The sequence below is a fragment of the Cyanistes caeruleus genome, chromosome 3 (assembly GCF_971803275.1).
Source record: "Cyanistes caeruleus chromosome 3, bCyaCae1.hap1.1, whole genome shotgun sequence".
Taxonomy (NCBI): domain Eukaryota; kingdom Metazoa; phylum Chordata; class Aves; order Passeriformes; family Paridae; genus Cyanistes; species Cyanistes caeruleus.
The window spans coordinates 55891334-55907715 of NC_141703.1; the positions used below are offsets into that span (position 1 = coordinate 55891334).

The following is a 16382-nucleotide window of genomic DNA, read 5'->3' on the forward strand; positions in this document are numbered from 1 at the left end:
TCCACCCCGCTTCAGTTAGAAATTAAATCTAATGTTTAAAAATGTAAAAACTCCAAAAGTCATGTTGTAATCCAAAAACTTATTGACTAATTATTGAAATGTTTCCTGTGACTTAGTCAAAATTCTTTCTTCTCTTTTATCCTAGTTTGATATTCAAAATGTGTTTCTTCTGTAGCTGTTTAAAAGCTTTATCTGAATAGCATAAAAGCTGCTTTGATATCAGGTGCTCCTTCAGTTTTTTTTTTTTTACATTCTGATGCTCAATATTGAAAATATTCATCTAACACTTGACTGTTTTTGTTTTTTGAAAGTTTTGTGGGCAGTTTTTCTTCATATGAAAACTATTTCTGTATCAAATAATAACATTTTAATTTCAGTAAAGATTAAGGAATTGTATTATATTTAGAGCTGTTTATGGGAATGTTGGATATAAAAAAAGAAAATAGGTATTATGAATTTCTAATTTAGAATGTATCTTTTTACACGTCGTGTCCTTTCATTTTTGCTTAATGTTACAGATTTAGTGCCAGACCATCCATAATTAATAAATGTAATCTTTTTTACAGGAATATTTTCCAAATGTTATAGTGATAAGGATGTGTATGACTGCTGTTCCACTAAAAATCAGTTTGACCATACCCAAACCAAGCTTCTAAAATTTAAGTTTATTGTTTTAAGCATCATTGTTCATGCATTTTTAGTAGTTTTTTTCTTTTCTTACCAAAATCCTTAGTTGAGCATGGACATTCTGTTGAATCAGTCTACTGATTTAGGGATATTTTTCAGCTACTACTTAAAACAGCAAAATTCGTTCTTCTTAAACTAAAGAAGTACATTAAGCAAAGCATAGGTATGATTTTTTATCTGTCTGGCCCCAGGGAGGTAATTTTTATATCTTAACTGGCTAAATTTTCTGTAAAAGAAGGAATTAGGATTTTTAGTGGGTACAATTAGGCTTTTTTCAAGACTTTCAAATGAAGATTCTGTTCACTAACTGAAACAAATTCTTTTTTGCTCATTGTATATCACCAAAGCTATTTACTTGAAAGGTAATAAAACAAATGTTGGCGACCAAAATGTCTGCGTTTTCCATCAAGTAATGGGGAACTTCTGGAGTTGGTCTTCTTGTTTCTTTCTTGAAATGGGGTAATAGGTAGTGGGGTGGCTATGTTTCCTGGACTGGCTTCAGTGTTAAAAGGATTGAATCTTCAGTTCAGTGCAGGCGAGTGATCTTACCAGTAAATCAGGGATTGTTTTAAGAAAGGAAAATTTCTCTCATGATTTTCTTAATGTAACAGAAGCTTAACCAATGTAACCAGAAACATCATCTGAGAAAGACTCAAAAGGTGGTAGGGAGTCTTGACTATTGCCTAGTAGTTGCAGCAGTCATTTTAGGATGGGACAGAACTGAGCTACAGACTCAAATTATGTACCAAAATTAAGTGTTTGAGAAGCTTTCTATTTCCAGAACATCTGAAAAGCCATTTTAAAAAATGCATTAGTAATTCTTGCCATCCTTTGGATGGTAATGTTATACTTGAAGTTCTTGTTCTGTTTGCTTCTAAGTGTTCTGTTTGCATAGTGCCTATCAAGCATATTCTTTCTTTAAAAACAGTTAAAAAAGAACACTATGGAAGTGTGTAGGATCAGTGTCAGGTGCTGGCAGTATTGCATCACTTATCTTTTACACTCAGTTACTCTAATTTGTGTGTTGCTATGTACATTCTGCTGTCTTCAGGGAAGAGTATTGTCTTTGGAGTGTATGGTAATAATGCATATGTAAACCTGTTTGTTTACAATAATAGAAGCAACATCGAATTTGAGATTTTTAAGCCTATTTTTTTTTTCCTTTATAGAATTTAATAAAACATCTCCCTGAACAAGAACAATTGAATGCATTGTCCAAGTTCAAGCATGAGTATAACAATTTGTCTGAGCCGGAACAGTTTGGAGTTGTGGTGAGTTCTGTTTTATTATCATTGGGTTTTTTTGTCCTTTCTTGAAATACAGTTTTAATATAACATTATAGAAAAAAAAAATGACAACTGCTTCTTCTGAAGAGTGAGGGTGTTCTAGACCAGGAGAAGAGTACAAGTGCTGCCTTTCAACTGGACTTTTTGTTGGATATATCCATGGATGTGGAAGACATGATTATTGAAATATTGCTGCTGGAATGAGTTTGGATTATCTTTATTTAAAAATGTAATTTACTTTTGCAAAAAAAACCACCAAAAACCATAACCGTAAAAACTTTGGTATTTTCAGTAGCAAAGTTTCACTGGGAGATACAGAGCTATTTTTGAATTTCCATAGCTAAAATAGTTTGGCCTTACTTTTGTTTGTATTAATAAATCTTAACTTTTTCACTGAAATTTTCTACACTTATGTTTTTCTTCCTAAGCTCCTTGTAAATGAGAAGAAAATAATGTCATAGCAATCAAGTTAACCTATTCTGCCTTCTACTGCTTGTGTTTTATATCATGCTCTGTCAAGAGTAAACTAGTCACTTTTTCCCTTCCCCCTGGAGAGATATGTTTGTAATATCTTCCAGGTTAAATTCACAAAGGAAGACTGGAAGTGAAAAAACAAAAATGCTAGTTTAGTGCTGGCAGTTGATGCTTTTTGTGGAAATACAGTTTGCATCTAATTTCTGTATAGCTTATAATTCATAGTTGTTAATTTCTTTATCCAGACCAACTCAGAGTAATGCTATGGAGTTTCATTGCGCATAAATCTATACAAGTCTTTGATTTTTCTTGTCCAGTCCTGGAGTTTCAACCTAAGGTGGTTATTGCTAAGATTATCTTATCTCAGGGAATTTCCCATGGGGGAATAATACTTATTCAGTTAGATGGAACTGTCAGTTGATGAGCTAGACCAGTAACAGTGTAGTTAGAGTTTTGTTGTGTCTGGCCCAACTTTTCTGATAAATTTGTCTTAAAAAGTTGAGTCAATGTGATAACTCAGAAAAATAAAATAAATAGTCAAAATGATCTTATAGTTCAAAAATTTTTGGAGCTTCTTTTCTGAAGGAACAACCAGTTTCCCACTGAAAAGTGCAAGTCCATGCTTTTCCTGGTTTTCCACGCAAATCATTAAAAAACAAAGTCCAAACCCCATCATTAAGCACAGTTTCTGTTGTGTCACACCTTCTATGCATGTAGTAGAGCAGATTTCAGAGAACAATGTACAATGTTTATTACAGGAAATATTTTTCGTTTCTGTTCCAATGGGGGAAAATTTGAATAAGTCACTTTTTTACTGTGTGATTGTGGAATCCTATCCATTTACTTTTCATCAAAGTTCTTCAAACTTCATCTGTCTCTCTTGTATATTTTCTATTATTGTTGGCCAGGATACAGGCTTAGAAATTCTTTTCATTTCTTAGGAAGCCACTGTTGATCCTGATCTGAATCTTCACATTATTGCTGGTTTTTTTTGGTTTTATTTTTCCTTGAAAATGTTGGTTTATGCCTCATTTTTTGCTGTCTGTTTTAAATGCGGAGAATCAAATACAAAATACAAGACTTGAAGTCTTTTAGATGAGTAATGTTTTATAGTTATGTTCTTTCAGAGAATTAGGAGATTGCATGTTAGTTTGTTCTGAAGTTGTGGTTAGAGGAACAATTAAACTATTTTACTCCGAAGGAAGAAGTTAAATAGTGAATAAATGTCTAATTACTACTTGTGTAGTATTTTTTTTTTTAATCATGGAAACCCATTATCTTTCAGGCTTTGAATTGAAAGTCAAGATTTGATACTCTGAAAGGAATAGCAAGACACTTAGCAAAATATTGACTTGTTGTGACTGTTACAGTATTGTATGTTTCAAGCAGAGTTAATTAACTTAAGTTGTTGGCTTAAAGACCTTGAGGGCATGACTCTAAACAGTTCAGGTTCCTCTTATGAGTGTGTGGCTTGTGGTTTTCTGGGTTTTGTTTGGGTTTTTGTCTTATGGTTGTGGAGATTTGTTTTCTTTGTATTGACCCTATGAATTTCTTTTGTGGTTTCTGCCTGCTCTCTTTAAAGTTATTTATCATTTTTATATTTTCTGTTCATTCAGCAGTAAGTATAAAATAAATCCTTTATAGTCCTTATCTTCTCTTCCAGACTTTGGGTTTTCTTTAGATAAACTACTTTATTTTCTGCTAGATTCTTTCTTCCATTTACTCCAGGCCGATGTCTCAGAGCACAGATATTATCACCTATTACTGTGGAGCTTTGTTTTTGTTTTAGGGTTGTGGGGTTTGTTTTTTTTTTTGGGGGAGGGGGGGGGCTTGCTGAGATTGATTAACTATTTCATGAAAATTACATTAATTCTGTTCATCTTATTAAAAATTTAGTTTACTATTGTTACCTTGATATATTGAATGTTGTATTTCCTTGCTCAAATTCATGATGAAGTATGCTTGTGCTTGACAAAATATAAGTTCTCAGTTGTGTTTTGTTTTACCATAGTTCTTGTTTTGTACTAACTGCAATAAACTTCCTCCAAAACTTTTTTAAAACTTCCTTAATCTTCATATTATTTTCTTTGTGGTTTCATTGATTACCATGTAATCACAGAATCCTCTTAGTTGGAAGGGATCCACAAGGATTATTGAGTCCAACTCTTAAGGGAATAGCCCATATAGGGATCAAACCCACAACCTTGTCTTTACTAGCAACATGCTGAATCTTCTATAAAACTTGATAATGATAAAGATGATTTTTGTGCAATATGGAACCCACTGGAGATGAATGGAATTTCATCTAGATGTTCATCTTGGTAACTGTTGAAAGAAGGTTGTGCTTTGGTGGTTTTTACATTTTTTACCTGGTTCTTTCTTCGGTGGTTAGTATAAATTTTAAGTCGCATTAGGACTTCTAGCAGTGTCGATTTGTTTTGCAGGAAGTTCTTTCCTACTAAGAATGAAGTATTGTTTTAGAGAATATTTTTTCCTAATTTTTGATGTACTGTCTGTCATCATATCAAAGAAATGTTTAAGGAGTAGCTCATTTAGTACTGTTAATCTCATTTGTTTTCAGTGAAGTTGATGTAATAGCTACTAGTTAGATGTATTGATCATGACTGACACTTTGAGTGCAGTAATCTGTTTACTGGATTTTCACTGAACTATTACCATACCACTGGTCAATATATTATTCATAAGGAAGTTGGGTTCAAGCTTCTTCCAGCTATTTGGAACTTGAATGTTCTGAATTCTCATATAATTCCATTCTATGATTTGATGTACACTTGTTTATTTACAGTGCCTGTAATTCTTTGTGGTGTAACATAGTCCTAGACCATATGAAATTTATTATATGATTTGGTATCCATAAATGCAATTCCATTTAAGAAATCATAGTTTAGATGCTCTTTATCAGGCATCTGACATTTCAAGGCATTTTTTGGAGGCAGAGAGGTGCATGGCAATGATTGGTCCTGTATCTGATGGTTCCAGATCTTTGCTGCACACCCTCCACCCCAGTGTCCTATAAGTGTAGTTCCCCAGCTTTGCAGCACCACACATTTGCCTGTCCTCCCTCTCTTGCCCACACAGCAATGCTAAGGCTTCAGGCCTATTACTTGTGCCAGCATAATTTAACTGTTTGTTGCACTAGGAACCATTCCAAAAAGTGGCTCTGAATTGATAATGCTGCATGGATAGAGCTGAATCCAGTAGTGAATTCTAGCATGAGACAACTGGAACATGTTGCCCAGAGATTGTGAATGCCCCATCCCTTAAAATTTTCAAAGCTAGGTTGAATGAGGTTCAGAGCAACCTGGTCTAGTGGAAGGTGTCCCTACCCATGGCAGGGGAGTAGGAACTAGATGATCTGTAAAATTCCTTCCAACACAAAAGATTCTATGTTTTTATGTAGCCTCATCAGTGCTTGTAATCCTTAATAGTATAAAATGGTCCTGGTCCATATTAAATTTATTATATGGCTTGAAATCCATAAATGCAATTCCATTTAAGAAATCAAAGTTTTGATGGGTTTTTCTTTTTTTTACACTTCTAATGTAAAAAGTTTCTAATGCTTGACAGGATGCTGTTAGTAGACATTTGACCTCAGGTGTAGGCAAGCGTACTAGCATTGTTACATATTGAGAATACTATCTCAAGAGCCATATGTGATAGCTCCTGCTGTCTTTCTTTTCTTGTAATCTGAGACATTCAGAAAGATGTTCCCATATTGTCTGGTAGTTAAAAAGAAAAAAAAAAAAAAGGAAACTGATTTTTCCTTGATCACTTGTATTTGCTCAAAGATAAAATTGAGGGAATTACAAAATATTGTTTCAGAAATAATTAATGTTCAGACCTTGTGAAATTCACTGACAGCTAACCCAAATAGAATTTGGCAAGCAATCCTCATGTGGCTTCACAGCTTGTTCACTGATGGATGTGTTTTTAATGAGTTCGTACCAACGGAAAAGATTTCACTAGAGTAAATTGAAGATTAGAGTGAGGCCTGATGAAGGCTAGTTTGTCTTAAATAATTCAGCAGACACTTAAGTTGATCAATTCCATATTCAGCTGATAGTTTCACCTGTATGTTCTCATTGAGGATAACTCAAAATGTATTAATGTTTTTACACTATTGTCTGGAAAATATCATATCACTGCTTCTGCAGAGGTGTACTCTGCATTTCATAATACTTGATGCTTGGACACAGCCATACCTAGTGACATTTAATCTTTAAAATTCTGAAGTGCTGAGGTACATCTGGGCTGTGAGATATTTTGATTGTGTTAATTCATATCTGCAGACCTTATCTTCTGTGTCTTCTCGATGTCATGTTACGTGTATCTGCTGCTCTGCCTTGTCAGTATTTGCAGCTTTTCCAGGAGTGTTGACAAAAATTAACTTTCTATTATATGTCAACTATGAGAGTTAAAAAAATCTTATGGCAAATTGTGGTCAAGTTACCTATATTTTTGAGAAGGAGAACATCCTTAACTCCTAATGTTGATGTATTTCAAACCTTGAGCCTAGGTAAGGGTGGAGAGCAAAGCTCCAGAAATACCTTCTGAAAATGACCATCATGAATGATCTGCTTTGATCTGACTATTTACAATTGCCATTGGATCAAGTTATATCCAACAGATATCACTTTGCCTCAGTGAAAGATTGTGATGCCATATTACAGATGAGTGCTCCTGTAAATGCTTCAGTACCAGCAGTTCTTACTCCTATCTCTGTTTAGTTCCAGTAAAACCATTTTGGGTAGTTAATCTAAAGAACAGTTTAAAAAATTTTGTTGTCTGATTTTAATTCAGACAACTAAGTGTGTGCTTGTTGTTTGTTTTAGCACACACAAAGGCTATCTCAGTTTTCTTCTTGGCAGATACCGCTACAGCTTCAGAGCAGGAATGTTATTTCTCTGAGGGGTCTCCATCTTTTGCTGCCAGCCATTCACTGCACATTCTGCCAGGAGCCAGTCCTGGATCAGATTTGATGTTTTTCTTCACTAGTAATGTAAGCAACCCTCTAATGTTCATGCAATGCTTTATACATAATAAGGAAAACACTTTCGTGTTGAGTATGGACCATGATCCTGCCATTTTGACACAGCAGCTTCAAGGATTTCTTGGAATTTAGTCACCTAAATTGATTAGGTATACAAACGAGTGGCTAGTGTAGGGCAACTGTGCTGAAAGAGCCTTGAGACTGATCAGTACTTCTTAAATCCCTAGAGCCTGAAATTATTACACAGATATTTCACCTGTTCCAGATTCAGACTTTAGAGCTCAGTGGAGCTCCAAGTGGTGTAGGATTTACTTTCCCTGTGATCATTCTGTAGGACTGAGGAACTTACTCCATACAAACTGTCTTCTGCAGCGTTCACTTATATAAGATGTCAGACTGTTTTTGCCACATATTAACTGTGGTTCCAAATACACCAAATAGCCATATGGATAAAAGTTCCCCAGCCATTACTGAATTCACTATTGACAGGGCTACAGAAGCTCTACAGTGGGATTTTTCCTTACCAGTACTGTCATGATCATAGACACATATCTGCCATCTTAGGAAATTAACTGGGACACACCATGTTGGGTCAGTAGAGAAGATGATACCAGATATGAATTGCTGGAGGCCTGAATGTTTCTGTCACATCAAAGACATCAGAATCAGCTGCTAGTCATGTAACATCAAATTCCACTTTTATGTGGGAGTTGTTCTGATGGTTCAACCTGATGGGATGTACTAAACTTGCTGTCATGATTTTGAGACATTCTCATCTAGACCTTGATCATGTGTCTTCATGACCTTGTTTTGGGATATTTCTTACAGTAAACTTTTCCCTAGGAGGTGGATTCCTAGTAGTAGTCATGGGGCATTTATTTTAAAGTCAGGCTTATCAGATTTTTCGATCTGGAATACAGTTACATCTGATTTACTTTCAGAAACTTTTCTCCATTTCTATTTATACGATAATATTTGATTTTAAATTTCTCAATGACATCTGCCCTTGACTTCAGGTGCTAATTTATTTGGTTTTGCTACCTGCATGGATTAGAGGTTTTACAGAGGATTTTTACCTGTATTAAACCCTTGACTTGGTTTCCCATGAGGAAAGCTTTTCAGTCTAGTAGCATCTGTTCCATATGTGTCTTTTAATGAAAATAGCCTTTCAGGCATCTGTTAGGCCTCCTAAAAATAGAAGAATTTGGGAAAAAATTGGCCCCTCCCCTTCTTGAAAGATTCCTTTTTAGGAAAATATCATTGTTTTCAACTTGGAGAAACAAAAGCTGTCTGCATTCCATACTGATCAAGATGTCAGTATATCTAATTGTATTTTTTGGATAAGAAAAAAAAAAAATAGACTACTTTCTTTTCACAGAACTTACCTTCCTGTGAATTTCAGCATGGAGATTGTAAGCTCAGCTTATTTTGACAGCTGTGTTGTAGCCCCCATTGGCAATTCTGAGATCTGCTCACTGACCTTGCTGCGCCATCCTTCTTGAACATAATGCAATCCAGAACAGTACCAGGGACTTTCTGCACTGTGAATCAGTGCACTGTCATCCACAAAACATTAGAAGGCTGCCTGTGTGCAGCTAGGACGTAATTGATAGGTGATGTCCCAGTGTCACTTACAATACACTGCCTTCTATTCTGACCTGAATATCCTTTAGGAACATAATGGATTTGCAAGAAACTTAGTCAGTAGTTCAAATTCAAGCTGGTTATAATTCAGGCTGGAGAAGCAGAGTAACAGGACATGCTCTCTATTGCTGCTAATAAGGCTGAAAAGTCATTAGTACAATTGTTTGCATGTATACATACATACATATGTATGTGTATATATATATATATATATATATATACACACACTTGATTTCTCTTAAGTAATTTTAATTTTGTGTTGGCTGTTCTTGACTTCGTTATTATTTCCTTGAGGAAAATGAATTTGTCTAAGGTGAAGAAAGATTTCCATGTATCCATAAAAAAACCATAAAAATGTCAACAAAAATACTGATTCTTATTATGAATTGACTCCCCATACCATGAAATAATGTTTGATCTTTCCAGAATGCTGCTGTTTTTCACTAAGATTTAGGCATGTCAGCTGTCCTTTTCAGAATGAGCAGGATGTTCTTTTATCTTCTTTAAATATGATAAAATATCTGTTAAAGTATCAGTCCTTTCCTATTTGGTTTTTTTTTTTCCTGCTTTCAAGTGCCTGGGTCTAAAGTAAGTGTCAAGAACTCCCACTTTTTATGTGTACACTCTTAGGAGTTCACTGATGCTGCAGTGGTGAAAGCCATACATTATCCACAGGGAATGGTGTTCCAGTTTGCTCTCTTTAGTCAGCTTGGCTGTAACTGTTATTTTACTTTTTGGATGAGAACGTTTGCAGGTGGTCTGACAGCCTCAGCACCATTGCTCCTTTTAAAAGAAGGTATAAAACTAAAGCACTTGCAGTGTTTCTCTCTATGAGCTTGTGACAGGAATGAAACCCCTTCAGTGATCAAAATGTAGTGTCAGTGGAACTTCTGAGATACTTGCCTTTGCTTGACATCAACAGAAAAAGATAGTGAGAGTACACATATATCAGATTGCACATTCTTGTAGTTGCCTTGTGACTTATGCTGTATTTGAGAGACAAACCTGCTGTTGGATGTGAGATCTGTGAGAACTGCTACCGGACAGCTGAATTCATAAGTTAGTTTCCATTTGGATTTGCTTGTAGTGAGACTCTTCTTGTGCACTAGTACTTAAAAAGTAGAACAGTTCATTACCTGTACACTGAGTTCTTTGACATGTGTAGGTTTCTACTTCAATTTCCCGTTTTAGTTATTTGGGTTGTTTGTTTTCAGAATTCCACTATCAAGACTGAAGTAAAATTATTTCATTATACGCTGATTGTAAAAAAATATAGGGTGTTAGCATAAGATGGTCAGCATTCCTACATTTAAATTCTTAGCATCTCTTGTGGCAGGGTGATATAACTGAACTACATGTCACAACAAATTCATATGTTACTAAGGGAACTCTATGTCTTCCCTTCTCAGTTGTTGACTTAGCAAACAGGTAAAGAAATTATACCAACAACATGCATTGTACATGCATTTCAGCGCATTTTCAACAACAACAACAATACACCAGTCATAACAATAGTAACAATCCCCGTGGCATTTCTGTTGTGTTTCTGGCATGTATTCTGTTTCTAGTTTTTTAGATTACATATTTCTGCATTCAGCCTTAAGAATTACATACTTACATACCAGACATCTGAATTTCTTGTAGTTCAAGTGGCCCTCATGAAAACTTTGCACCTTTTATGCATCTGTGCATGCTCATGTTTGTGCAACACATCTTTGGTCTAAAGTGCATGATTATTGCATTTTCAAGGATCTACCTGTCTGAAAAGGCAAGAGTCAAGAAATGATACATCTTCTGGTGATTATGTAGTATCTTGAGTTCAATAGCATTTAAAATCAAGGCAATTTGTACTGCATTTTTTTAGTTTCTATGGTTTAATATTAATCATCATCTCTATTTCACCCTGAGTAGCTATTAAATACTAAAAACCTGGATCATTTCAATGGAATGTTGTAGGGTTTTTTTCCTACTCTAGTCTCAATTTTTTTTTTTGTGGCAAACTTTAGGGCAAAACTTAAAATTAAAAACATTGTTCTCAAGATGCTGAGAAGTGGTGCATATACAAATGTAGTAAGACAATTGAGGAAAAGGAGTTAATAGTGATTCTTCCTAATATAAAATATTTTATATTTTGCTGTGATATACCCTGTTCAAATTCAAGTCTTGTTATCTTTATTTATCCATTCTTAAGTAAGAATTTTACCTCACTTGTTGGATGCTATTTCAGGTAGTATAAAAACAGAATATCTGCCTACAGTTGGTACTGAGCTAATAATGTTCAAAGTGAACATTTTAAGTGTTTTACTTGATGACCAGGCTGGAGGCAATCAGTGGACTAAAACGCAACAGTTGATTTTCAACCTAGTTTAATCTGAAAGATATCCTGATTATCTGCTCTGCTCTATGATGAAAACCAAAGTATGGTTAGTGGAAATGGTTTCTTATTTTACATCGAGATTTTTATGTGAACTAGAATGCAAATGGTGTGTTTACTTCAATACAACATCATGTGGCTGCACAGCTATGCAGGCATTTCTGAAATGGCCTAGTGATATAAAATGTTAACTCTACCTGATCTTATTTTCTTCTACTGTCACAGTAAAACCAGTAAAATAGACTGTAAATTTCATCCTCTTCTGCTTATATCAAACCCTTTGGATGACACAGCCTTCAGTTTCACTTTACACTGAAAATGGTTGGAGTGTTCACCATTATCCTTTACACTGAGTCTCTTGGGATAATCAGTGCCATATGACTTATGAATGTTGCACTGTCAGAAGAATTTTCACATTGGTAGACTAGATCTGTCTTGGAAAATACTTTGCAAAAACCTTAGGTATCACTGTGGTTTGGAGTGGGATATGTCCAGTTTAAAGACAAAAGTTTCAGGCCATTATATGAAGCCTGCTGCTTTGTAGGAGAAGTGCCAGTATTACTGCTTCTTTCTTGCATGGAGAAGTACTGACAGCTGAAAACAATATGTTCCTTATTAAAAAAATAAAAAAAAAAAAAGAAAAAAAAGGAAAAACTTAGTTTAAGATTCGGGGAATTGTAAAGAAATAAATTATTGTCTTGAACCCTGCCTTGAGAAGGAAGAAGACATGTATGAGGAAGGAGATCTTATGGAATTAATGAAACTGATGAGAAAACAGGGCTAGGGAAAAGTGGAAAAGTAAGATAAGCAGCTCATTGAATAATTTTTTTTGTGTTTCTAGTGTGAATGTTGTAAACCATGTGCAGAGTATATCTGGAGTGAGAATTCAGTGACATGTTATATAAGATCAAAATTTCTGTTGAAAATACATGATCAGTAAACCATAGAAAAAGCCAAGACTTTTGTATATGATCTACAGAAGCTGTTTTCCTGGGAGCATTCAGCTGCACCTAATGAACTGTGTTAGGCTAGTATACAGGAGTGTAGGGGGTTTGAATATTGGTATATATTAGTGTATACTGCATTAAGTGTTTCATAGCTGAGATTTTTTCAATATTGTTATTTTGCTGCAAGTTTATAATAGGCTCTTATTGACGTCAGCTTTCAGATATTTGCACCAGAAAATAAGATTTGTCTTGTATTGGTACATCCAGAGTTATACAAAATTTGTGAACTACTTTCATTCCTTTTCAACTACTGGGTCATAAACTTGGATTAGTTTTATAGGATTTGGTATATGAGTTGACAGATGTGATATATGATGACACTTTATCTTTTATTGCTTACACATACTAGTTATTTTGAAAGGATGGGGGTAGTTCCTATTAACCACAAGATGGGATTTCAGTTGCTTACCCAAGTGTCTCTCGTTCATTCATTCATTTGCTATCAGTTATAGCAGATATATTGCTTCTTCAAGCCTGTCACACCAATAAATCATTTCAGAGCGTTTGCATTTGTACAGTGCCAAAGTGTACCAAGAATTTTAAAGGAAATCTTCTATTTTTCTTTTCAATCAGATGAGCAACGTGAAGAGACTACGGCCACGGCTCAGTGCTATTCTTTTTAAGCTTCAGTTTGAGGAGCAGGTGAACAACATCAAACCTGACATCATGGCTGTCAGTGCTGCCTGTGAAGAGATAAAGAAGAGTAAAAGCTTTAGCAAGCTGCTGGAACTAGTATTGTTAATGGGAAACTACATGAATGCAGGTTCTCGGAATGCACAGACCTTTGGATATAATCTCAGTTCGCTATGTAAAGTGAGTTTTGAAATGTCCATGTTGAGTATTACATTCACTTTTTTTTTTGTTTTTATTATGCTACATAAATACTCTGGTTTTGATGTTTTTCCTGCAGTTAATTATTTACTAACTTATTTTTTTCTTATTATTGGCATTAGTTGATAGTTTGAACAGTACAGCTAATCCATGAATAGTCATCTTAAAACTGGTTTGCATTTAATCACTTTAAAGTGATTATTTTGAAGGAATAATAAAAAACCCAAACTAAATAAGGTTATGTAAGGACCTGATCACTGTGATCATGGAGTTTTGTAATTTTAACATGTCTGAGCACTTCTAAGATACCTGTCACATTTTAGTATGTTTTCATACAGTTATGTTTTCTTTTGGACATGAATTTACTCCTTATATAATTCTTATGTTTCTCAATTTCATCAGTTTCTTGCTTCTTCTATTTTTTCTTAAATTTTCACTCTTTCATCTTTTATGTAAGGTGTGTACAAGAAGGTGTCTATACTTTTCTGGGTGTTAACCTATAATCCATTCTAATGCTAATTACCTTTCCCGTGTTTAGTGTTGTTACTTTTTTTCCTATGCTCTCTGGGAGGTTACTGAACAATCTTGAGAGTGCACATTTAGCTCTTACAATGAAGAAAGTACTTGAAACTTTGTATGTACTCTTTTTCTTTCTATTTCTTTATCTTTTTGCACAATTGAAAACACAATATGTTAACTTCTACATTCATGAAAATAATCACCCTTATTCTGCCATATTTCAGAATTCTTTCACTGAGTGTTGAATGTGATACCTATGACATAAATATTCATGAAGAATAAGTTATATTTTTTCCCTAGTCTAAAGTAAGCATTAAGCATGAGTCATCCACCTAGACTTAATACATTGTAGATGAAGTGATTGAGTTAAAAATACAACTTCTTGAGAAACATATTCAGAAGGAAGATACTAAAGGTTCTTTCTCCAATTAGGTGCATTTACTTCAGTGATTTTACAAGAATCTGTAGTAGGTCTGGTTATATTCTCTGTATTTTCAGTGCACAAGACAAAAAATACATTTATGAAAACAATATAAAGGTAATTGATATAAGCACTTCTCAGAGCAGGATCAAAACTCAGAATTTATCTTGGAGAAATAATTTATTAATTATTATTAAGATTTTGAAGATAACCATGGAGTACTAGGTATAGGAGGGAGAATTGATGTATATAGATAATGAAAGTATGGAATGAATGACTACTAGTTCTTCTATATCAGAGAGCAGCTGTGAGTAATCTCAGAAGAGAGATACAATATTGATATGCTAATACTCAATCATTCATTAAATACTAATGTATTAAAATTATATGCATGTTTATAACACGGGTTCATATTTATAGCTAACTTTTGTTATGTATCACAGTATTACATGTATCACAGTGTCACATTGTAGAAATTGTCTGTGGTGTTATTGAGACATCTTTCACTGAGATTCCCAATACAATAGAAGTAACATATTTTATAACATTACATACAGTAAGGATCTTAGAATATATTTTGGGGTTTTGATATATATGTATTCCATTCTCTGGAAATGAAACACATTGTTATTAATCCACTTTTCTGAAGGAAAACATGAATGCTCTGGTAGACTATATCTCAGCATAGGAGCATTTTGATCTTTGAAAATAAAAAGACTTTTTAAAGTTAATTATGAAATATCAATACTGTGTTAAGGACTTTGTGTCTTGATATTCAGAGGGACAGTCTTTGTGCAATTGTGGTAGCCCTTTTTATTCTCATTTTTACTTTGTGCCTACTTTGCTGTATCTATGCATATCTATACATATGCTACTATGCTTGTATACTTTTTCTGCTAAATTTTTTTAGGTAGAAATAGTTCTTAAGTAGTGAAGAAAAACTTTCATATGTGATGACATCTTCTATTTATAAAAATATCTTTGATTTAAAAGAATGTCTCAGTTGAAAGACTACAATGAAAGTGTTTGTCACTTGTCAATTGTTAGTGTTTCTACACAAGTAGCTGCAAGTTTTAAAGTGGCCAGGCTTGAAAATAATTTTATATGTATATAGTCCAGAAAGAAAGGTTAACGTTTAAGAATTCTTGAAGTCAGCATTTTGAAACAATGAGACTTATGAACTCTTATTTACTGTATTGAGAATTGATAACAAGAACTTGTGTATATTGTGTATTGTGTAGCTTCCACTACATAATTTTTTTTAGGCTAAAGTTAATTTCATACATAAAGAATGAAATTATTTATTGCATTGGATATGTGCATTATGTATAGTTAGATTTTGCTGATTTAACTTTGTTTTTTCGTTTTTACGCTTTCATGTGCTTGTTCACAGTTTTGTAAATATTCCTGTATTGTTAAAATAATTAATTTTTTTAAAAACATGTGTACTGTTTTTGAATACTGAACACAAATATTGCAATGAATGAAAAAAGAATTAGTGTGACCTTTCTAGGGATTTTTAACAAGGGGGAAAATGAAACAAGCCATTGCCGTCTTTAAAAAAAATATTCTAACAGTTCGTTGTTTCCTTTCTTGGATGAATAATTACTAATATATATAATATATATAAATTATAAATAATACTAATATATATATATATATATATAATATATATATATATATAAATTATAAATTACATAAATATAAAAAAAAGTTTTTCTCAGTGTTTTCACATTTCTTTTTTTTCCCCCACCCAGCTGAAGGATACAAAGTCGGCAGACCAGAAAACAACATTGCTCCATTTTCTTGTAGAAGTGTGTGAAGAAAGCTATCAGGATGTCCTGAATTTTGTTGAGGATTTTCAGCATTTGGATAAAGCTAGTAAAGGTTTGTGTAACTAACTAAAAGTTTTGATTTTGACACATTACCATGTCTTCAGTATAAGATGATGCTTATTTTTTACTAACAGTATTTAAAAAATAGATATTAATTACAGATCAGTAATTTGAGCTGCTGTGAATGGTCTTGAATATACTTATTCTATGGTCCTCTAACATTTACTACAGGACTTCTCATTGCATTTCTTCTAACATATCTTCTAAAACCATTCTCCATACAGGATTTCTTT

The 16382-nt window shown here is 33.8% G+C and overlaps 1 protein-coding gene across 7 annotated transcripts in view; it reads left to right on the forward strand.

Annotated features, from left to right (window-relative positions):
• DIAPH3 (diaphanous related formin 3) overlaps positions 1 to 16382 on the forward strand; it is a 203669-nt gene that overhangs the window by 91686 nt on the left and 95601 nt on the right. For all 7 annotated transcript variants that reach the window (XR_015284568.1, XR_015284567.1, XR_015284566.1 and 4 more), the window contains 3 exons: positions 1857 to 1958; positions 13057 to 13296; positions 16012 to 16141. Coding sequence is in view for 3 of the 7 variants with exons in the window: in XM_023932632.2 (XP_023788400.2) it covers positions 1857 to 1958; positions 13057 to 13296; positions 16012 to 16141 (472 nt within the window). In the remaining 4 variants the exon portion in view is untranslated. The remainder of the gene's footprint in view (positions 1 to 1856; positions 1959 to 13056; positions 13297 to 16011; positions 16142 to 16382) is intronic.